The 25,007-nt window shown below is 40.2% G+C and overlaps 1 protein-coding gene across 2 annotated transcripts in view; it reads right to left on the bottom strand.

The window, feature by feature from the left end:
- Positions 1 to 11,947: 11,947 nt before the first annotated feature.
- atp11b (ATPase phospholipid transporting 11B) overlaps positions 11,948 to 25,007 on the bottom strand; it is a 54,543-nt gene continuing 41,483 nt past the window's right edge. The window contains exons 29-30 of one of the 2 annotated variants that reach the window (XM_084417996.1): positions 16,738 to 16,871; positions 11,948 to 13,349 (exon numbers count right to left, since the gene is read on the bottom strand). In XM_084417996.1, coding sequence (XP_084274122.1) covers positions 13,268 to 13,349; positions 16,738 to 16,871 — 216 coding nt within the window. In that variant the 3' untranslated portion in view covers positions 11,948 to 13,267. Of the gene's footprint in view, positions 13,350 to 16,517; positions 16,872 to 25,007 lie in introns of those variants that run through there. The other variant, XM_084417995.1, reaches the window with a different exon arrangement.

Raw genomic sequence — 25,007 nt, 5'->3', positions numbered from 1 at the left:
TTTTTTTTATCCGGACCAAAAAAGAAAATGATACATTCAGTCCTGGATCGCTTAGTATTCACACTGTCATTTTTGAGAACAAACCTAAAGATCCAAAACAAAAAAGGCTTTTATGACATAGTTTTTACGACAGAACTTGTCGATCATCTAAAGCTGTGTTCAGGACTAAATGCACTCATTGTGTGTGTATGGTATTCTGACCAGCTGGGAACTTGTGAAGAGCTTATAAAATGTGTAAAGGAGTCAAAACAGCGGCAGGAATCCCTCCGTCACACACACAAATGAAGATCTGCTGTGAGGAGACGCTGTTCTGATCCTGTACTGAACTGTGATGGGCAACATCGCGACTATGACGAGAAAAAACAATATGCGTGAGCATTCTGTCCTTTTTATCACGTCCTGTTTTTGGTTTGTTTAGATGTCTTTGGTCCGAGTTGCGTTCATATTTGAGTCGAGTCGCACCAGAGTTCGTTTGTAAGTGGAGAGAGACTCATTTTTTCAGCGTCTCGCTCCGCTTGTTTGGTGCTCTAGGGTTCAGATAGCAGCGTTCACACTTATTCAGATGAACCGCACTAACAGAGCAATCGCACCGGGGTTCGGTTTAATCCAACCAAACATGCCAAGTGTGAACACACCCTAACTCTATATCATTTTCTTTTTTGGTCCGGACCAAAAGAACCAAACTACAAGTGTGAACACAGCCTTATGCTGGGTACACACCAAAAGATTTTTGACATCTTATAAGATTTTCAAAATGTCACAGACCACAAACATGAGGACAAAAAATCCTAGATTTAAGCGTTTTGCTCCTATAGTGTGTGGTGTGCCATGATGTGACAAAGACAGCACACCACACACAAACAGATTTTCAACCAGGGTCTCGACTATGAACACAGGAAATCTCTCAAAATATCGTGAGACTTCAGAATAAGCATGACGGACAACATGCAGGAAGAAATTGCGATAGTGTTTGGAATGATTTTCACAGAAAATTCACGTGAAAAAACCATTGTACCTACCATTGTATATAACCTTTTATACAGAAATATATTCATTCTTTATTGTCTTTATTTATTCTTTATTGGATTTATTGTCTCTTTAGAAAAAGTTATTTAATCCCTCTATAGAACCTCACTGAACCCTTAACACTCAGCTTCTTCTTTTTTTTTTTTTTTTTTGATTTTAAGAATTACAATTACAGTCAGGGGGGTACAAAGAGTAAAGCCGATAAACAAACATAAAAAGACATATACATAAACAGTGACAAACTTAAAAGTTAAACAAAAATTTGAAAATGTTTACAGATTGAAACGCACTTTGCAGCTTTCTTATTTTTCAAACCCAATTGTGTTTAGGTATTGTAAAATTTCTGCACTTAAAATGAAAAACAAAGGCTTGTTTCCTCGAAATTTACACTTATGAATGCTAAATCTTAACATTAAGCTTCCTGCAAGTGTGTGTGTGTGTGTGTGTGTGTGTGTGAGAGAGAGATCTCGCTTTCTGATTGGATATTGTTTTGTTTCACGTGATGATCTCCAGAGCGTGCGTGCGTTTGTCCTCGGGGTTCCCCCCACACATCAGGATTTCTGATCGTAAATATTAAACATGTTTAATATTTACGATTCGCGATCGGAGCGGCTCTGACGTTCTTCCGAGCAGGTTCGGACACTCTTAACACACCTCACACCAAGGGAAAATCTGATAAAATAATCTGTTAAACCATCAAGATAATCGGGACATAGCTAGGATTGTCGGAAGGGGGGAAATCGGCCCAAAATCAGCCCGATTATCTTTTGGTGTGTACCCAGCATTACCAGAGCTCGTCTACGGAGAGCCTGCCCACTCCCTATTAAGTCCTATTGTACTGAATTTTGGTTGTAGTTCCACCAGAGTTCCACTGGGGGCGATCGACCATGAGTGCAGATTGAATGGGAGTCTATGGAGCTAGACGGCTAAATTTGTCTCTTTCACCCGATTGCCGTTGAGAAATCTCAGATTCGATAGTAGGTTTTGCAAGTTCACCATGGGTTATAGGTCGAAAGTTGAATGAACGAGTACTTGTGTCCTTTCGATTTCTTACAGGTTGAGTTGTTGTTGCCCATAACGCGCTAGCATTCTGCTAATGAACGCTGATTGGTCAGTGAAGGACTGATTACGACCAGAGATACCGCTTGATGGCATCGTGGCATCCGAAGCGGGACCAGAAACAAACAAAACAAAAACTCTTCTAGCCAGTGTGTTTACCTGTGTCAGCTGTGTTGTCGATGCCTGGAGAGAAAAGAAACTGCAGAGCGCGAAAGCACCAAAGTGACTGAAGGATTGCCGTAAAGCAGTATCTCTGGTCGTACGATGTGTATGACGTCATTGACACTTTAAAAGACTTTTTAAAGCAAATAAGTGACTCTAAAAAAATCGAACACCCAGCAATGTGTAATTTCTTTGCATTTCCTTTCGAATACAATATTCAAATTACTAGACAAAAAATTATATCCTGAGAAAAGTGGATTTTGATGGGTGTACTGCCATAGACCTCCATTCATTCTGCACTCGTCCTGTGAGCGCCCTCATGTGGAGCCAGAGTGGAACTGCAACCAGTTCAGAAGCCGGAAGTTTACTGAGAGTGAAACTTCTCGCCTTATTAGACATTTTCTGGCCTTACTCTATCAGACAGAGAACTATCCACTAACAGTCTGTGTTTGTTGGAGAATGAAGCATGACTGCCCCCTACTGATCATGTCTTGCTTGTGCCGCAGAATGAAGAGTGAAATCACAGGATTATTTTCCCTTTTACACATCATTTCCAAATCCAGTACCACTGATGCAAACAGTGTGAGGGTCAAAGCCCTGGAAGAGATCAGGAGAGACGGATTGGTCAGTGTGACAGACAGATAGACCAGAGAAATTCACTTTCCCATATTTTTCCATGGACCGTCTATATCCCTTACAGGTTTGTTTACATGCAAAAAAAACCCGGAAAAATGTAAATCATGAAAATAAATATGGTTTCTATCCTGACTAGTGTCGAATACACCTGCTGTGATGCCATCAGAGGAAGCTTGAAAACTTGTTTCAAGGAAACAAGGACACCATCATTAACAGCCACAGCAAAACCAAAAACCAAAATAAAATAAAAATCAAACTTTGCTGAGAATGAGGAAACATGAGGAGGATCTAGACTTACCTGAAGTAAGAATATGAGAAAAAAATAAATTCTGAACTGTTCAAACTAATTCTCGCGGTCAAAGATCCACATGTCGTACTAGAAAGAGAAAACAACATAAAGAGTGTGTAAGATTTTCACAAGCAGAGCAGGAAAACATATAGCTTTGCATCTCTAGACAGACATACGAGGAAAAAAACAACCTCTGCCAAACCTTTTCTGTAGTTGCATAATATTATTATATAATATATATATTAATATATAATTTTATCAATAAAGAAAGGAGGAAAAAAGGGAAATCCTTACTAGTTCAGACTCCAGATCCTTGGGGCTTTTACACATTATCTTCTTCATGACTTAAAACTGACCTTTTTTTTAGGCCAAACAACATTATAAAGTTGTATCCTTTAATTATGAAATAATGTAATACAGTCACTCTTAACCAATCATTAGGATTAAACACAAATACAACATCTTCAAAGTGTTTCTGTAAGGATAGAAAAGTAATTACACATGAACATATTACAGAAATATACACAAATGTAATAATTCAAGTGTGTGTGTGTGTGTGTGTGGTGGTGATGGTGTTGAATTAATCAATTATCCACTCTTAGCGTCAATTAACGTCTTCGAACAAAAGACTCTCATGAAATCCATGTTATAGTGCAGGGTTCACCAATCTCGGTCCTGGAGGGCCGCTGTCCTGCAGAGTTTAGCTCCAACCAGCTCCAACACACCTGTTTGAAAGTTTCTAGTATGCCTAATGAGACCTTGATTAGCTGGTTCAGGTGTGTTTAATTGGGGTTGGAGCTAAACTCTGCAGGACAGCGGCCCTCCAGGACCGAGATTGGTGAACCCTGTTATAGTGTAATAATATTATTATTAATAATTACTTTCATCAGAACTGGGGCGCAAATCCCTCATCAAGAAAGGTCTTCTCATATATTGTTACTCATTTTAAATACTAGTTAGGATAGTCTTTACCTGCAGCACAGATGAGTTTCTCTCCTCTGTTGAACACAGACTTTGAACATTGACTTTCATAGTAGGAAAAACAATACAGCATTTTTGGGTGAACTATCCCTTTAAAGAAAGTGTTCAATCTGCATTTAAAACATGATTGAAATATATGTAAACAATTTGATTTATGCAGCAAAACTTCGGCACAATCAGCATATTTGAAATGCTTGTGAGTGTCGCTGTGCGATCGGCCTCCTGCTTCCCAGATTACATCATGTGACCCAGATCCGGCTTGATCCCGGGCCAGATGTGGCCCAGAAACGGCTAAACGCAACTTGTTTTCGCAGTGAAACACAAATTCAACTATTTACAAAGATTAAGGCTTTATTAAAAATGAACAACTACACTTTAATATGAGCATGTATTAACAATTAACAAATATGAACATTTATTACCAACATTTTTAAACCACAAAATAACAAGTACATTATATTTACAGTATATTATTTAAAGGGTTAGGGTTCGCTCTTGAACTGGAGCCACTTCTTCACTATGACAGAAGGTCTGGGCTTTCATTGGCCAATGGCATGTAAAGCAACCAATCACAGCTCGTTATATGCTCAGCGTCATGTTTAGTGTGAAAATGTAGTTGATGTCCCTGCTATGATAGTCCCTAAAATTATAACAAAAAGTCAAAATTATGCCATAAAGACTTGTGTCAAAATTGTCTTAGTATGTACTTTTGTTTTGGTCATAATTTAGAATTAGATACTTATTAAGTCAAAATGATGCCTCATGTCATAAGCACAACTTTGTATGTCAATTTTGACTTGTCATATTTATGTCTAAATGATAACATGTCATAATGACTTAGTGTGTCATGATTAAGATTTGCAGTTATACTTTATTTCAATAGTCCACTAGACATTCTGCTGACTATAAGTACATTTGTTAATATTATAAAAAAAAATATTTGATTGTGATAAACACATGATAAATACAACACTTACTATACATGATTTTTTCCATTCTTTTCTCCTTCCAGTGTTTGGGGACATCAGTAATAATTCTCTCTAATGTATATATATAGCCTATATATATTTTTTTTATTAAATTTATTTTAACAATTATAATCGATGTTTTTAGCTTATTGTCCACCCTGTTATTTTTGACTAATTTCCCTTTAAATTAAATTTGGACAAATACATTTAGTTTTAAAGACCATGCAGGTCATTATTAGATAACTCTTCTATGTTGGATTGTTTTTGTTCATTGGCTGATTGTGTGTCAGAATGTTATATCTGAAGCGCTAACAGAGAGGACACTGAGAGAGAACATAGTGAAAGTAATGTTTAAAGTAGTCCATTTAAAGTTTGCTGCCAATGTTTTAAAAGTAAAATTGTAACTGGTTGTATGTGAGCGACAGGAAATAATCCATCCATCCATTCTTTATGTCTAAAAGGGACCAGAGAAATAGTGTTACCAGATTTACCAAAGCATGACTTTGTTTCGTAAGTTGCCGAAATGGTCTTCCATATTTGAGCTTCCTCAAGGTCTCAGCCACTGGACGAGATCCCAACTCTGCACAATCCTGGCTCACTCAACTTCCTCAGCCGATTCCTGGGATGATTTTTAATATACCCAACACTTGTTGACTGTGAACTGTCTGCCCCAGATCACCATTAAATAAATTATATATTTTTTAATTCATACATACACAACTGAAATTTGTCTATAAAATGAATTTAGTCTTCAGATGAAATTTGAAAAGGTATTAAAGTTCTCGGGAACACTGGGAAACGGGAACACAGGGACAGGGGAACACTGGGAAACGGGAACACTGGGACATTGGGACACAAGAACACTGGGATACTGGAACATTGGAACACTGGGATACGGGAACACTGGGACACGGGAACACAGGAACAGGGGAACACTGGGATACTGGAACACTGGGAAACGGGAACACTGGGATACTGGAACACTGGGAAACGGGAACACTGGGATACTGGAACACTGGGAAACGGGAACACAGGAACAGGGGAACACTGGGACAGGGGAACACTGGGATACGGGAACACTGGAACACTGGGATACGGGAACACTGAGATACGGGAACACTGGAACATTGGGACACGGGAACACTGGAACATTGGGACACGGGAACACAGGGACACTGGGATACGGGAACGCGGGAACACTGGAACACGGGGACACAGAGACACTGGGATACGGGAACATTGGAACACTGGGATACAGGAACACTGGGAAACGGGAACACAGGGACTCGGAGATACAGGAACACTGGAAAACAGGGACACAGGAACACAGGGACACAGGAACACTGGAACACAGGAACAAAGGGACACTGGAACACATGGACACTGGAACACAGGGACACGGGAACACAGGGACACGGGAACACAGGGACACAGGAACACTGGGACATGGGAACACTTGGACACGGGAACACTGGGACACTGGAACACAGGGACACGGGAACACTTGGACACGGGAACACTGAGACACGGGAACACGGACACGGGAACACTTGGACACGGGAACACTGGGACACGGGAACACAGGGACACGGGAACACTGGGACACGGGGACACTGGGACACAGGGACACGGGAACACTTGGACACGGGAACACTGGGACACAGGAACACTGGGACACGGGAACACAGGGACACGGGAAAACATGGACACAGGAACACTGGGACACGGAAAACAGGGACATGGGAACACTTGGACACAGGAACACTGGGACATGGGAACACTTGGACACAGGAACACTTGGACACAGGAACACGGGAACACAGGGACACGGGAACACTGGGACACGGGAACACAGGAACACAGGGACACGGGAACACAGGGACACGGGAACACTTGGACACGGGAACACTGGGACACGGGAACACAGGGACACGGGAACACAGGGACACGGGAACACTTGGACACAGGATCACTGGGACACGGGAACACAGGGACACGGGAACACTTGGACACAGGAACACTTGGACACAGGAACACTGGGACACGGGAACACAGGGACACGGGAACACAGGGACACGGGAACACAGGGACACGGGAACACTTGGACACAGGAACATTGGGACACGGGAACACTGGAACATTGGGACACGGGAACACAGGGACACTGGGATACGGGAACGCGGGAACACTGGAACACGGGGACACAGAGACACTGGGATACGGGAACATTGGAACACTGGGATACAGGAACACTGGGAAACGGGAACACAGGGACTCGGAGATACAGGAACACTGGAAAACAGGGACACAGGAACACAGGGACACAGGAACACTGGAACACAGGAACAAAGGGACACTGGAACACATGGACACTGGAACACAGGGACACGGGAACACAGGGACACGGGAACACAGGGACACAGGAACACTGGGACATGGGAACACTTGGACACGGGAACACTGGGACACTGGAACACAGGGACACGGGAACACTTGGACACGGGAACACTGAGACACGGGAACACGGACACGGGAACACTTGGACACGGGAACACTGGGACACGGGAACACAGGGACACGGGAACACTGGGACACGGGGACACTGGGACACAGGGACACGGGAACACTTGGACACGGGAACACTGGGACACAGGAACACTGGGACACGGGAACACAGGGACACGGGAAAACATGGACACAGGAACACTGGGACACGGAAAACAGGGACATGGGAACACTTGGACACAGGAACACTGGGACATGGGAACACTTGGACACAGGAACACTTGGACACAGGAACACGGGAACACAGGGACACGGGAACACTGGGACACGGGAACACAGGAACACAGGGACACGGGAACACAGGGACACGGGAACACTTGGACACGGGAACACTGGGACACGGGAACACAGGGACACGGGAACACAGGGACACGGGAACACTTGGACACAGGATCACTGGGACACGGGAACACAGGGACACGGGAACACTTGGACACAGGAACACTTGGACACAGGAACACTGGGACACGGGAACACAGGGACACGGGAACACAGGGACACGGGAACACAGGGACACGGGAACACTTGGACACAGGAACACTGGGACACGGGAACACAGGGACACGGGAACACTGGGACACAGGACACTTGCTTCATCCTCAGGACCACCGGATGTCAGGAAAATAAACCATGCAGAAAAGCTTCCAGGAATAAACCAGGTGTCAGTATGTTTGTGTTAAAAAGCCTCATTGCTTCTTTTTGCAATACTTAATGCTTTAGTTATATATTCACTTACAGAAACCACCCTTACAAAGTTAAAAGTTTAATAAAAAAATATATTAAAAAATGCAGGTCCAGATATTGCGTTTTCATTTTTCACTCCACTGCTGTGTTTGGCATTTTTTAACACAAAAACACATTCTGGGACTCACCCATAACATTTACATGATTCAGTCATTCCCCCCCCTCGACAACACCTTAAATAAAATAAAACCCCCTTTAAATTGCTTTTACATTTTATTCAAATGAAAGGTTGTGTTTAGGTCAGGGGTCAAGCGTGTGCCAATTAATCATGATTAATTAAGGCACTGGAGTCGTTGGTATCCTGTAAAAATTGCTTCGATCAGTTTTTTAAATACAAGTTTCAGAGGGTGAATGCATGCATGATCAGTGCGGTCATTAATACACACTTCACACAATCATTCTTCAGCATGTCAACACTGAAAGATCATTCTCTTGAAATAGAAACAGTTCGCCTGCATTATATATGAGCACTAATGAGATTCCACTGATCATCCTGAAGGATTTCAGCAGAACAATCCTGAAATAGATGTTCAATGGCAAGGCCTGGAGTGAGGATGGGTGAATCTCACACTGAAATGTCATCATTTTTTTGCAGAAGTGGCATTAGCTGTTACACTCAATCGATGGGACGTCAGTAGGTAAATTATGGTTTTAGACGTCAATCAAAATGTAAAGCAGGGTTTGAGAGATTTCAGTGTCTCAAATATCATCAGGATCGTGTTTTAGTCGTTGAAGGGTGACGTGACTCACCTGTGGTGCTCTGGGAATGAGATCTGTCCCGACCCAAACTACTCGTTCTGAAACTCGGACTAACTACCTTTGTCATGTGACTCTCTTCTTTGCCCTTCACAAATCCTCTCCCGTGGCCTCATGGGATAGTAAAGTGTCCATCGTGAACTCGCCTCAGAATCTCACCTGAAGGATTAAGACTATGTTCAGATGGCCGGCGAAAGATCTGATTTTTTAAATTCTGGACCGCAAAAAACACATGAAATCAGAATATTTTTTAATTTTTTTTTTACATTTGGAGGTGTTTTGAAATGCGATTCCAACAGGATTTTTACAGATCTAAGTCTGGATGCTCAAATCGGATTTCAAATGGTCTTTTGTCTTGCGAAATGCCGGAAGAAGTTAAACAGTATTCAAACACAATGTCAAAAGATTTCGGCCATGACTACAGCCCAGAACATCTCAATACACACCAGTCTACACTTTCCTTGTGCGCTGTGTGTGAGAGAGAGAGAGAGATGATGCACCTCCATTTTCTTCTGCATTGGTTTTGAAAGCCTCGTCAACACAACCCATGCAGATAGTTTGGATATGTCTGGACACACAAATCTTATTTGATCATTTGCGATCAATAGTGCAGACAGTCAGAGAGAATTGGAGGAACAAATGAAAAATAATCTGATTTGCCTGGCATCTGAACAGGCACTTTTCTCCCACTGTTTTTCCAATAATATGTATTTTGACATAATACTCTTTAGGTTCTACTCTTTCTCCAACTATATAGGGATGCATTCGACTTCAGACAGCCAGGTCCCGTTGTATGTAAGATCTGGATTATTGAATCATAAATTATAGGTCATTGAAAATATCATACCATTTCTTGTTGGTTTTCAAATGATGCGTCACCATATACTGAATCCTGACTTATGTATCACATTGGGTATTATATTATAAGGCATTTGGCAATATGCAACCCTCATATATATTCAATGCAATTTTATGACACAGTTAGTGTCGCTATATGTGACCCTGGACCACAAAATCAGTCACATGGGTCAATGAGATTTATGGATTGTTATGATAGGACAATATTTGGACGAGATGCAACTATTTGAAAATCTGGAATCTGAATCTGAAAAAATCGAAACATTGAGAAAATCTCCTTTAAAGTTGTTAATTCATGTTGGCGATTGTGCTGCATTCACTCACAAAAATACATGTTTTATATATTTACGGTAGGAAATATCTTCATGGAACATGATCTTTACCTAATATCCTAATGATTTTTGGCATAAAAGAAAAATTGATAATTTTGACCCATATAATGTATTGTTGGCTATTGCCACAGATAAACCCGTGCGACTCGTGACTGGTTTTGTGATCCAGGGTCACATATTGTCATACTGTCTCTGCAAAGTAACATCAGATTAAGAACGTTAAGATGGTTTAAACCTGCAAATTTATCAGAAATCAGATTGAAGATTTTAAGAAAGCACTACAAATTAGTTCAGTCTTTTGAGATTTCAGATTAAACTTTCTTATAGTTTTGCAGTTGGGAAGTTTCCTCTAAAATGAAGGCTAGAAAATGTTTCTTTTTCAGACTGGTCTCTCTGAGTATGTGCCGTCACTTTTGTACCATGATGTCATCGTTTGGTAGATAAAGATGGGTTTTGTTGAGCCCATTTTCCTGGATGTCCACCGTCTGAACCGCTTGGCTGATTTTCCGGGTTCACCACAGCATGACTGTGGACTGGCGAGCCATCTCTCCCATTAAACACATTTGCAAGTATTTGCATTTCAACAAAACCAAACCACAGAAAACGATGATCGCTTTATGCTGTTCAAGTCTGTTTGAAGGGTAGTTTCAAACATTGCGTGTTGCCAGAGTGCTACTGAAAATACTCGGATTAGCACAGAGATGTCTCTTGAGTCTCGTTCCCCATTGACACGGTTAATAGAGTTCACAATTACACTGAAAAAAAAATGGTGTAGGATTTACTTTGAAACAATTTGCACTCATAATTACAAAGATACGGCAAGAAACACATTGAAGTAAATGAAGAAATTAAGTAGAAAGACTGAAATGGTATTTTCTTGTAAAACTCACTCAAAAAAAATAAGCTGTTGAACGAACTTGATTAAATTAAGGAAAACTTTTCCACGAAATTGAATTACATTTTTCCAACAAAATCTAATTTGTTTGAAATGATTTGTTGTAATCTTGTTGTATGAACTTAAATTCATTTAGTCATTCCTGCTGGATAAAGTTTTGTCAGGTTGACTACATTTAATTTTTGCCCTGCCTATTAATACTGAATATTAAACACTAACTAACAACATCTTTCCATTTACAGAAAAACACATAAAATAACACTTTAATCCCTAAATTTACTCTCCTAATGCAGTCCCTTGCAAAGCATGCTGGGAACTACAGGTCCACTGCCCAGTTAGTTGTCAACAAAAATGATTCATGTAGTTTTCAACACAAATTAAGTAAGCAAACTTCAGTTTTAAATATATCAGGTTGACTGAACACAATTAAATTAAGTTGTGACAAAATATTAAACAATTGTGTTACTTTTGCTTATTTGAATTAATTAAATTTAACAAGAGGCAAAAATTCATTTTTTTTTTTGTGATAATCTGTTTTGATTACATGTTTAGTGTAGTCTGGCCAATTAAGTGCTCTGAATTTCTTCTTCATCATCAATCACTTTTCGCAAATCCAAACGATCGTGAGATATCTTCTGCATCGTGAAACGTGGATTAATAACAATGAAACACTAGATTTTATAAATGTATTTATTCCGTAAATAGAACTTTCATAACATCAGCAATAAACATATTCACTGTGAGGAGAGTACAATTAGAAGAACATATGTTTACACAAAAACAAAATAAAGATGAAACCGCAACATGGATGATTGACATCACAGCTAGATCAGGTATTTCCAGTCTAGATCGAGTCTTATTGCTAATGTCTCTGAGTAACAAGTGGCATTTACTTGCGTTGCTATATAAAACACATTATATAGCAAAACAACTTAGCCGTTTGATTTTAACGCAAGAATTGAAACAGTTATGATCAACATTGACATGAGAAGTGATATACAAATAAAATCTAGAGAGAAGAAGAAGTACCAAAATAGAGTAATCCACAATTCATAATGTAACCGTTCTCCATCATAAAACCTGATTCTCCAAATGCCACCCGGGTCACGGCACCAGATTTCAGGCCTTCGCAGCAAAAATAAAGAGAAACCCCAAGACTAGACTCCGCAAAATGGGAGCGTTTATGTCGAGTTCACCTTTAGGCCTCTGTTACAGGGATATTGAGACAGACTGACCAAAGTGTAGCATGCAGTCGGATATCATAAACTTCAATATAGTTGATCTAAGCAAGTTTAAAACGGTTGTCTCAATGCTCCGGACTTACATTAACCCAGACTACGCCCTCTTTACGTGATTAAATACACACACGCATACACACAAAACAAGAAAATGATCAAACAGCTTTGACAAGTGGTTAGCAACACAAGCAGAAAAACAATGAACACGGCAACAATGATAAATTAACTGATGGCAATAGTTCGAAATGAACATTTAGCATGTGCGAGGCAAGAGGAAAGGAGAAATGATATGCAGACAACATGACCGACGGAGGTGAAAGTGGCCGAGTTCAAGGACGATATATGCGAGGTTTCCATCGAGAACTCCGCAACATTCATGCATCGTGATCATCTGTACAGATTAAGTACAGGTAGGCATCTTAGGGTGGGAGGCTACGGGTTTGTGAGCAACTGCGCTCACGTTTTAATACCTTGAAAATCAGGCAATTAAAAGAGGGAACTATGGCTTCAAACAGACCCCTTCGTTTTCCTCAGGAAAGATGGCGGCCCTTTTCGTACAGTTTCGTGGTTTTACGAGCAGAAACGTTCAAGTCAGACGCATCCTTTGGTTTTTCCGCGTATCCCTTGTTGCTGATCACACATGACGTGACGCTCTGATTAACAGAGCTCTTAAAGTGAGACATCAGTGAAAGTCTGGCTGGTGATTGGACAAGGGGTCGAGGCTAGGCATCTTCAGGCTCCAGACTGGGGCTGGTGCATTAACAATGAGAGACCTCCATGGGCGAGAGCGTCAGGATGCTCCGGTCATTGGAGAAGAAGGTCTCAGTGTCGCTCCAAGATCTGGAAGTATCAAGGAAATTGCGAACAGTGAGGGGGACAGTGTGGATAGTCTGGTGTGGATAATCTATTACTTTCTATCATCGATTAAAATGTTTTAAAGTCTCATTTCATTTAGAACTTTAATACGTTACACTATTTTAAGGTGGCGTAGTTACATTGTATTAGTAATATTAATTAACTACATGTACTTACTATAGAGTTACGGTTAGGGTTAGCTACTTGTAATTATGCATAATTTACTATTATAATATTTTATTACTATAGTAAGTACATGTAGTAACGTGTAACTACGCCACCTTAAAATAAGAGTTACCCTTATGTGCAAATGATTCAATTGTATAATGAATATATCTACATTATATCGACCACCTTTTTATCTAAATATTGAGATCTGCATCAATCATTACAAAATAAACCCAGTTTAGAAGTCTCAATATATGTAAATTTTTCAAAGAGTTCAATCAAAAATGAGAATTCTGTCATCCTTTACTCCCATGTCGTTCATCTTCGTAACACAAATGAAGATATCTTTAATAAAACCTGAGATTTCTCTCGGTCCCTTACACCAACAATTTAGTGCTTCGAAAAGTAGACATCGTAAAAGTAACACTGATCCATACATATATAAAACACACACAATATGGTAAACGGAAGCAAGTTCGAGTTTCTGCAGGAACCAATGAGGTTTGTTCTCGCGCATCGATCGAGTTCAGTCGAGCGCCAATGTTTTGGGTGAACAGACTTTCAATGGAGGGACAGAAATCTCTCCAGTAAAAATAAAAAGATCTTTATTTGTGTTCTGAACGACTTGAGGGCGAGTAATTAATGACAGAACTTAATTTTTTGGGTGAACTAACCCTTTAACTGTCCTTAATGTTTGGTATTACTTGATTTGACTTATTATTTAACTGATTTATCTCACTTTAAAATAAAAAAAATCCATCCTGTTAGGCTAAAATGCCCAAATTTCTTCTATTATGTCTAAGATATAATTTCAAACGATGCATTTCAATTTGACAATCTCTGAGGAATGGCTAACTTTAGCTCTGCATTTGCATCCATAATTAAGTTTACGGTCTTGCCACTGTGTGAATGAGTTATTAATTATTGGGTTACAAGAGTATAGTTCTAAGTCTCTCTTTAACCAGTTAACTCTTAGTGCACGAAGATCAGCAAGAAACCGCCAGAAAAAGTCACAGCCAATGGAGAAATGGATGAGGAAATGTTAGTGCAAGATGGGTTAATGGGCATGAGTTAATGGACAATAAACAAATATAAACACAACATCCTTCCACAGCCTTGACATTCACATAGATTACATTCCCTTGAAAGTATATTAACCTTTTCCTAGGCATGTTGGGTATGGTACCTATACATAAAACTAAGATAATTTACAGTATATAAGTAGAAACCAATTCATAACATAAATCTAGTACTTGTAGAAAAATATGTGTATATAGGTTTACTATAAAATGTATATAATATCTGTAAATAGAGTGGAATTAAGCAGCCCTTGAGGATCGGAGCCGTTGCAAAGCCATGTTCCTCAAACGCCAGACCTGCTACTCGTGAACACCAGAGGGCATTGTCTTCATCAAAACATCAGCCATATTATCAACAGGATCCATGCTATATAAGATCGAGAATACACCGATAGCTACAGTAATGCGATTATCTTTGGATCATGTGTAAGAAAGTAGAAGAGGGCAAATTAAATGTACCATCTTCACATGTTTGCAGATGAAGACAACCGTTTTAAGATCTTGAAGAGGTAAAAAGTTACAAAATTAGAGCATGTTTTCGCATTTATATCAGTAAATGTATGCATATATGTGGCTTACCGGCGTCATACCATAGTAAACGATCTCTTTCATTGTCTGAAGCAGTGGTTCTCAACTGGTTTTGCTGTAGACATACCAAAGTCATACAAAAGTACACTGAACAAAGCTGCGCAAGGTGTTTGTTTAGGGCATGTTGGCTCCATGCTACCAATTAACAAATGATTTTGTACCAAACCAACGTAGAGTGACTGAATGTAGAGACATAAATCAACAAAAGACATGTATAGGGAACTGTGGGATCGGCAAAAGACTCAAACTCAGATTGTCTGAAGCGCGTTTAGTGCTACATGAAGCGCGGCTCACAAAGCCATCAGCTCCAACGATATGGGAAACGTTTGTCCTTCCTTTTAAACAAATTTAAAACGGCAACATATGAGCCATTTTTGGACCCGCCAGTTGAGAACCACTGGAAGAAAAGCAGCACAGATCATTGATAAATGCAACAACTTATAATAGTTTAGATGCTTCATTATAAGACGGAGAGGGGAATAATAGGGTCAACGAACGTCTCGGAAGGACTCATACTCTGGCGTTCATCGATTACTAAACATACTTGAATATGAAACGCTGCCCTCATGCAGTTACACAGACCGATTTGACTTCCGTAAGGCTTTGAGTTAAAAGTAACACACAAAAAAATAAAAAAGATGAACAAAAGCAATCCTCTCGAAAGACTACAGTTACCAGTGTCTCACTCAATCGCTCACGATGTGGTCCCTTGTTTCTTTGCAATAAATGAGCCAGTGGCTCCCGTTGGCCAGTCAGAGCAGAGACTCCTCTAGCACCCTGCGCTTCAATGGCAGTGTTCAAGCCGTTAAACTGGAGCCGGAGTCTTGTGTTTAGCGAGACCGGGTCTCCGTGTCCTCATCTCGCCACTGCGGAGTAGCTTCTCAAAGTGCGGATACAGACAGTCAAAAGACGATTAGGCTAAGAGCTGAGGCTTAGGAGTGCATTACAGTCGCATGCCATCATCACAAACCCCTCCGCCGAGAGGGACACACGCAAGGCAAAGACTAAGACGCGGATTTAAAACACTTCAACAGGGATGCAACGTCTCAGAACACGAAATGACATGGATCAAGTCATATAGTCCAACATTCGACAAGCATATACTTGCATAAACTGGCGCGATAAACGTTTGCCTTGCTAATAACCGGGGCGCGATGACGAGACGAGACGACTTCAGCGATTATGGAGGCACAATATTTAAGGTGGATCTTCAGCAGAGAACATTGATCTGCGACACAGAGAAGACACGAACACCAGGAAAGAAGGACGCACCTTGAAAGAAGGCGAAGACGATGAAAGACGAAGACACTGAGTTGGCAGATTCGCGTCTCCTTGTATACGTACGTACCTGGAGACTTCTAGCTAATCTTTGTAACATTGAAAAGGCAAATGAAAGCACCCGTCTTAAGCTCTACACTGTAATCATGAGGGAATGCTTGAGTGCTCCGAGGCCTCACTGGTCCCGGGCCGCGGGCTCGTCGTGCTCCAGCTTGTAGGAGATGTGTTTACAGCAGAGGCGAGAGAGAGAGAGGTCGCACCTGGAGGCTCGTGCGGGGTCGCACCGGCCCGTCATGCGCTCCACCAGCCGGCCCAGCCGTGAGCAGGCGTTCTGCCCCTCCGAGAAACAGCACATGGAGTCCACGCATCCGATGCCCTGGTACTCCTCAATAAACTGCAAGAGGAAAAACAGAGGTGAGCCAGAACACCAAAACAGATTCTAACACACATTTCTGTATGGATTATTTGCTCATTGATGTTCATAATGGGCAATGATTAGATGTTTTAAAGGATAACTGTCGCCAGAATGCAACCTGGGGTCTTTTTGTTAATCTACCTGAGGCAAACTTTAGTTTAAAAGCATAATTAGGATGGAAACGGCACTTTTAAGTTTGACCGTATTTTCGTTTTTGGTCAAATTGCCTTGTGAATGGGAGTGCTTGGGGCACGACTATGATAGCATCAAAAATCGCTATTTTTTTAAAACACTAAGAAGGCTCGACACAACATGAAACTGTGCTGGAAGTCTCACCAGGGGCTCTACACATGAACTCCAGCATTGAGAACATTGTTTGTGTACACAGAGTTTACTAAAAAGAAAGATTTTGAACAACTCACTGTCGCTGTTGTTGTTTCCGTCCACCGGCATTTTGTCAGTCAAAAATAGTTGATCTCTGAATGCACCGTAACAGGGAGGAGAGTAAAGATGGAAAGCTCCTAAAGCTTAGTTACATATAAATTCACAGATAATTTTGGTCGTTAGTGAAAATCAATATTGACCTTGTATTTGAAAAAGGATCCTCATATAAGAAGCAATACTAAAATTCAGAGTCAGTTCATTCGCATTCGGAGATCGACTATTTTTGACTGTCAAAATGCCGGCGGACGGAAACAACAACAGAGACAGTGAGTTGTCCAAAACCTTTCTTTTTTGTAAACTCTGTGTACACACACAATGTTCTCAGTGCTGGAGTTCATGTGTAGAGCCCCTTGTGATACTTCCAGCACAGTTTCATGTTGTGTAATTATGCTTTTAAACGAAAGTTCGCCACGTGTAGATTTACAAAAAGACCCTAGGTTGCATTTTGGCGACAGTTATCCTTTAATTTTGTCATATTGGAGACTCTTTACACATCAAAATGTAGAATCTGTCTTACATTTTACAACAGCACTTTCACAAAAAGGGCACAAATTGGGCTTAAAGGGTAAAAAGTCTTAAAGTTCATCCAAAAATTTAAATTCTGTCATTAATTACTCACCCTCATGTCGTTCATCTTCTGAACACAATTTAAGATATTTTTGATGAAATCCGAGAGCTTTCTGAATCCCACATAGGCAGCAAAGTCATTGCACCTTTCAAGGCCCAGAAAGGTAGTAAAGACATTGTTAAAATAGTCCATGTGACGACAGTGGTTCAACCTTAAAGGGATAGTTCACTTTGAAATTAATTTTTGATATGTTTTAGCTTACCTCAAGGGCATCCAAGATGTAGGTGTCCTTGTTTCCGCAGTAGTTTCAATTTTGATATTTTTAGGTCAAACCGTTCTTGTCTGTCAGTCATATAATGCATGTCGATGGTCACTGTCTCAAAACACAAGCACAGAGTCCAAATTAAAACAATTCCCCACGTCCAAATGAAACAATTCCCCATCGTAAGTACACATTGATGGCCTAAGACACGAAACGAGCGGTTTGTGTGAGAAAACGAACAGTATTTATATCGTTGTTATCTCTTGAAAACAGCACACGTCCAAATGATCTGACGGCGCGGGCGGGTATAGATGTATACACTAGATGTCGCCTTCGCTACTGCAGTTCATTGGAACGAAACCGTAGCCAAGGCGACATCTATGTATATATCTATACCCGCCCGCGCCGTCAGATCATTTGGACGTGTGCTGTTTTCAAGAGATAACAACGATATAAATACTGTTCGTTTTCTCACACAAACCGCTCGTTTCGTGTCTTAGGCCATCAATGTGTACTTACGATGGGGAATTGTTTCATTTGGACGTGGGGAATTGTTTTAATTTGGACTCTGTGCTTGTGTTTTGAGACAGTGACCATAGACCTGCATTATATGACTGACAGACAAGAACGGTTTGACCTAAAAATATCAAAATTGAAACTACTGCGGAAACAAGGACACCTACATCTTGGATGCCCTTGAGGTAAGCTAAAACATATCAAAAATTAATTTCAAAGTGAACTATCCCTTTAACATTATAAAGTGATGAGAAAAAACTTTTTGTACGCAAACCCCCAACCAAATCACGACTTTATTCAACAATTTCAATTGCTGACACAAGGAGCCGGCGTTCTGACGTAGAACCCAGAAGCGCTGCACTGTTTACACTACGTCAACAGCATAGAAGAATGACATGGAAGAGATTGTAGAATAAAGTCGTTATTTATTTATTTTTACGCACAAAAAGTATTCTCGTTACTTCACAAGATTGAGGTTGAACCACTGTCGTCACATGGAGTATTTTAACGGTCTTTCCTACCTTTCTGGGCCTTGAAAGTTGCAATGACGTTACTGTCTATGGCTAATTCAGAAACATCTTAATTTGTTTTCCGAAGATGAACGAAGGTCTTACAGGTTTGGAACGACATGAGGGTGAGTAAATAATGACAGAATTAAACATTTTTGGGTGAACTAACCCTTTAAGGTGTTTAAAAAGGGCCTCGCTCTTTATTTTGTAATTGCTTGCGGTGTCTTGTACGCATTAAACAGCTTTGCCCATAGAAATGTGGATTTAAGTACTGAAAAGCCCAAAGTATACTTCAGTTTTGAACACTTAGCACATGCGCATTACAACGTTTTATCTTTGTCCAGCGTCTGTCCTGTTTTTGTCCAGAGAATAGGAGCGATAAAAATGTACGTTGAACTCTTTTAATCTTGAGTAGCGAGTTTCTCTTAACCACCTCACAAAAGCGCTAGTCAACGTGGACGTCTATTGTTGGTGCTGTTCTAGTAGGTTGTTTTTCATTTATTTTTCTACTGTGATACAAGAAACAGCCTAGTGTTGCCACCTTGTAAAGCAACTAATTAAAAAAATAAAAATAAAGGCGCATACGTAAGCTGAGCGTACATAGTATGGGTGGTTTGTAAAATCGAGTTGAGCATGTACAATATGCGCATACTGTAATGACGAAATATGTCACGCACACTGTACACGAAATCTAGCCTCTCTGTAAAAAGCAAGTGTGGAAAAGTGGAAAAAAAACAACAACCTGAAAAGTGAAGCCAAAATATTTCGATCGCCCCCTGGTGTCTGGCTGCAGTACAGGTCTAAAACTCCGCCCTCTCCTTGTAATTAATGGGACCCGAGCCAAACTAAAACATCCAATACACTTAAATTTCTGTCAATTAGGTAGTTCTCATCACGCTGATGTATGTTCAAGTGGTGTTTTTTTCAGAATAAGTTTAGTATTAGTTCATTATTAACTTGATAACCGCGGCACCACCTCATCACTACTGCGCAGACTTCAAATGGCTGAATCAGTGATTTCAACGGCCATTCCTAGCGTATTCTCGCTTAATTTTCCTATAGTGGAAAGACACATCAACCATCTTTTTTACAGTCTATGCTAAAACTGAAGCAAACTTTGGGTTTAAAGTGATGTGAGAAGCACAATATACAGACCTTACTTACAGATAATGAAATCTGTTGTGGATTAGTTTCATGATTTTTATTTTATTATTTTCAGTACATAAAGCCACGTTTTAGGTGTGGTTTGAAGTGATAAACTTAAGTGAACCTTTCAGTAAATATTAGTTTGATCAGTTTTCAGACACTAACTTTATTTGAGAAAATTACAGTTGAAGTTGATAAATATTTTTTCCCTACAATGAATTAAATGTCAGTTCAATAGATGTGGTCTCTAAGGCCTTTATGTGGTGTGTAATGTTATATTCGGCATTTGTTAAAGTAATGATGCACCAATTTGTACACTATTTGAAGAAAGTGTCACATGTTAAAATAAGAGCCATGTTTATATAATAACACCTGAACCGAGCCTCGAATACGGGACATCTCGACATCCCAATAATGGGAGGCACAGCTTGAAACACTGAGCTCAAATCATAAATGCAGTGCATGGTTTTACATATATACACACGAGAGGTCTGAAATGAGACAATGAATAACCTAAAAAAATAATAATAACAAATAAAATAAAGATTAAAGTGATAAATGATGCCGTCTCCTCAGAAACACAGACATCCTTGGCCTCTGCCTGGACAGAAACTACAGTTCCACTTAACTCCTTTATTCAATACTCAATTACTGAAGACGTGCTTGTTAAATTACAGCCTGAGCAATCCAACAAGAATTAATTCAAATCAGATGCACTCAAAAACCACTCAAAGAGGAAAAAGAGTGTGTGCAGCCAGGACCGAGGAGGTCAATTCTCCGATCTCGCTCAGGCAACCTGACTCGGCATTATGCAAACCACCAATATTAACATTAAATCCCTCTTGACCCTCTTCAGCGTGCCTTGCAGAATTAGCAGTCCTGAGACAAACGTGTCTGTTGACTAATGCATAAACGAGGAGTTTGGGTACATGCACACTTAGTTCTAGAGGAAAGGTTGATTTAATGACTGCCCTAAATAGCATGAGCTATAATGACAGACAAGTAATCTCCATGAGAAATAGCCATGTTTCCTTGATTTCAGGTTTCTTGTTAACCTGAGCTTGCTGGGTTAAAGATTTAGCTGTTACGACATGGTAGTTCTGCTAAAAAAATCCATATAAGCAGGAAGTAGCTGAAAGATTAAACGCAGTGTGATTGTAAATAACGAGTCAGTTATACGTGCAGCTCTAATCAAAAGCAGAACCTGTCCAGTAATCGCTGGAGGGTTTGATGAATAATAACCTCCAGATGAAAAATTACACTGCTGTCATTTCATCTCAGCTACAAATAAATGTGCGAGCCATTAAAAAAAATAAATCACATTTACACGTTGAATATCTGTAGAGGAAAGAGAGTCATATGAACAACTGTGGCTGAAACTGCAACTTGGTCTCAACCGGAGCGATACATACCAGAACTGGGAAAACTGCTTTCAACCAGTCAAATCAGATGTGAAACTAGGGTTTGTAGTGAACATGTGTGTGTGTGTGTTTGTACTGAATACAGGAGTCTGAACTGTAAACCAAAAAAATTATTTGTTTTGGTGTCCAAAAAAGTGACACTTCAAATAAAATACACGATAAAATCAATAATGAAAACAAATCAACAATTTGATTATTAAACATTTGTAATCACTGGACTTTAAATGAGTGAGTGATGCGTTTCTATGGACAAAGCACATCTGGAAGACAGTGGAGGACACCGAATGAGCCGCCGTGGGGAAAGAGCACGACCCAAGCCGTCCAAAACACGAGATATATGAAGTGCTTTCAATTAACACGTTTAGTTATTAGTTTTTATTTTATTAGAGTTGCTTTGACAGATATGTGTGCTGTTTAATGCGTGTTCTCTCCATTTGTTTTCATAGCATTCAATTTGCTAATTTTTTCGACAACATTAAACAAAATGTTAAAAAAAAGGTCAGATTTTCTTCCGATTAATCGTAGAAATAATTGCCAGATTAAACGATTATCGAAATAATCGTCAGACGCAGCCCTACACCGCATTATCAACTAGTTTTTAAACCTCAGTATATGCATTTAATTAAAGTTTAACTGTCGCTACCACAATTTTTCAGGAGTTAATTACTAAAAAAACTGTAACGACATTAAGTGACAACCATCTTTGGCTGCAGTGTACAGGTGAAACTCTCAAAATTAGAATATTTTGGACATTTATTTCAGTAATTCAACTTCAAAAGGTGATACTAATATATTATATAGACTCATTACATGCAAAGTGAGATATTTCAAGACTTTATTTTGTTATAATTTTGATGATTATGGTTTAACAGCTTATGAAAACCCCAAATTTAAAATCTCAGAAATTTTGAAAATGTTCATAAGCTGTAAGCCATAATCATCAAAATTGACAAATAAAGGCTTGAAATCTCACTTTGCATGTAAATTAGTTTTACCTTTTAAGTTGAATTGCTGAAATAAATGAACTTTTGCACGATATTCTAATTTTTCGAGTTTCACCTGTAATACATGACCGTAGTACGACAAAAACATGCTATTATTATAACAATAAAGAAAGCATTAGTGGATCACACATAGCTGTCATTCAAGGAAAAACAGCAGCTCATTCAATCAAGACTTATAAAGTTGATGAAAACGCTAACAAGTGATTGCTAACACAAAACAACGTCACAATGATGGAGTTGAAGAAATGAAGATGATCATAAAGACATGCACACATGAGGCACTTGAGATTAGATTAGTCCATCGAACGGATGGTAATGTAACAGACAAAGGTCTAAGACTCATGCCAGCGCACAGTGCCACCCAGAGCAGCCCTCGCTCCTGGTTACATCACGGGGAGAACGAGTGTGCCATGACCCCGCGCGCACACACACACACACACGCACACAGACGGGTGGGTGTAGCTCTACCTAGGGGAAGGGTGGGGCTGACCCAGAGGCGGAGGAAAAGCAGCGATCAGTGGCCGATTGTCCTCGCCTCTGCTCCCGATTTCAGCAGAGTCATATTCTGAGCTGACTGAAACCTTATCCGCTTCCATCTGGAGGGACAAAACAACGCGGTAAGTCTCCCGAACGGATGAAAACAGAAGAAAGGTGAACGAGCAATGAAACCGCCCCAACGTCCGCTGCAAGTCGAAGGCTCCGTCGAGAAACCTAGTGACCAAGGGCACTCTCTAAGGCAGCATCATCATCTTTACGGAGAGAGCAAACAGAGAAGTGTTTGTATACGCTGAATGATTTGGGAGTAATGATGTCAAGATAAACATCTAAAGCTATTCCCGCAGCCTAGCAAACAAACCAACCCTGAAGAGCTGCTTCCCAACAGACTCTTTTTTTTTTTTTTATGGATTTTTTTATCATTTTAAAGTGCAGGTTTGTACAAAAATGGTTCAGTAGACATCAGTACCTCAATCCATCGTGGATCAGCAGTTTTGCTTTGTTCCTGCCAAATGACATTGCCAAACCAAGAGTCTTGCTATTGGTCGGTTTGAAGCAAATATATGTGTCAAAGTTCACCAAACGTGCACCTGACATTAAATACACGAAGGGACATTTATTCAGGACATTTAGATTCCCATTGAACTGACTGATCTCGGTAAATGTGGCCACAACTTTATGCTTAGTGCCAACAGCCCCTTTCACACACACAGTTTTACTGGTAAATTACCAGTAACAGATCATGTGTGAACAGGACCTTTTCAAATATACCGGAAAATTGGTTTCGGCAATTTACCAGTAAGGGAAGTTGTCCCATTACCAGTAAATAACCGGTATATGCGCTGTGTGAGTGCAGATTACAAGTATTCTGCACGTACGAGGTCAGAGAACGCGCTGACGTAAGAAGTGATTTGGGCCAATCAGAAGCTGTTGAAAGAGCAACGGCTCTGGGCCATTCATAAAATTATGATGCAGACGACGCGTTTACTCAGCACTGTTGGAGTGAGACCGAAACTAAAGCGCTTCTCCTCGTCCGGGCGGATGAAGAGATTTAACAACAACTTTAGAGGTCACTTCCGGTTAATGACATCACAAAGTTAACCGGTATTTTGGAGCTGGTGTGTGATGGCCTGTTACCGGTAAAAAGCCAGAACGCTGTTGCTTGTTTTTTTGCATTTTTGAAATTACGGGTAAAGTCGTTCTGGTAATTTACCGGGATTGCTGTGTGAAAGGGGCTATCGTCGTAGCAACATGCTAACCTGACACTCGACTGAAAACAACTGTGAGCCGACTCGCCTCTGCACGCCACGTGAGACTATGTTCTGGACTGGGTTCCAGATCAGTTTCTTATAAGCTTTACATTTCAGTTACATTCTTAAAAATAAAAGGTTCTTTATTGGAACCTGGATTCATGAAGAACGTTTGGAACTCTTCCGTTCCACAAAAGGCTCTTTAGAGGAAAAGGGTTCTTTATTGGAACCTGGATTCATGAAGAACGTTTGGAACGTTTGGAACTCTTCCGTTCCACAAAAAGCTCTTTAGAGGAAAAGGGTTCTTTATTGGAACCTGGATTCATGAAGAACGTTTGGAACGTTTGGAACTCTTCCGTTCCACAAAAAGCTCTTTAGAGGAAAAGGGTTCTTTATTGGAACCTGGATTCATGAAGAACGTTTGGAACTCTTCCGTTCCACAAAAGGCTCTTTAGAGGAAAAGGGTTCTTTATTGGAACCTGGATTCATGAAGAACGTTT

The sequence above is a fragment of the Rutilus rutilus genome (assembly GCF_951802725.1).
Source record: "Rutilus rutilus genome assembly, chromosome: 8".
Classification (NCBI taxonomy): Eukaryota; Metazoa; Chordata; class Actinopteri; order Cypriniformes; family Leuciscidae; genus Rutilus; species Rutilus rutilus.
Note: the sequence above shows the minus strand (reverse complement) of the source record. Positions and strands in the feature narration are given on the sequence as shown.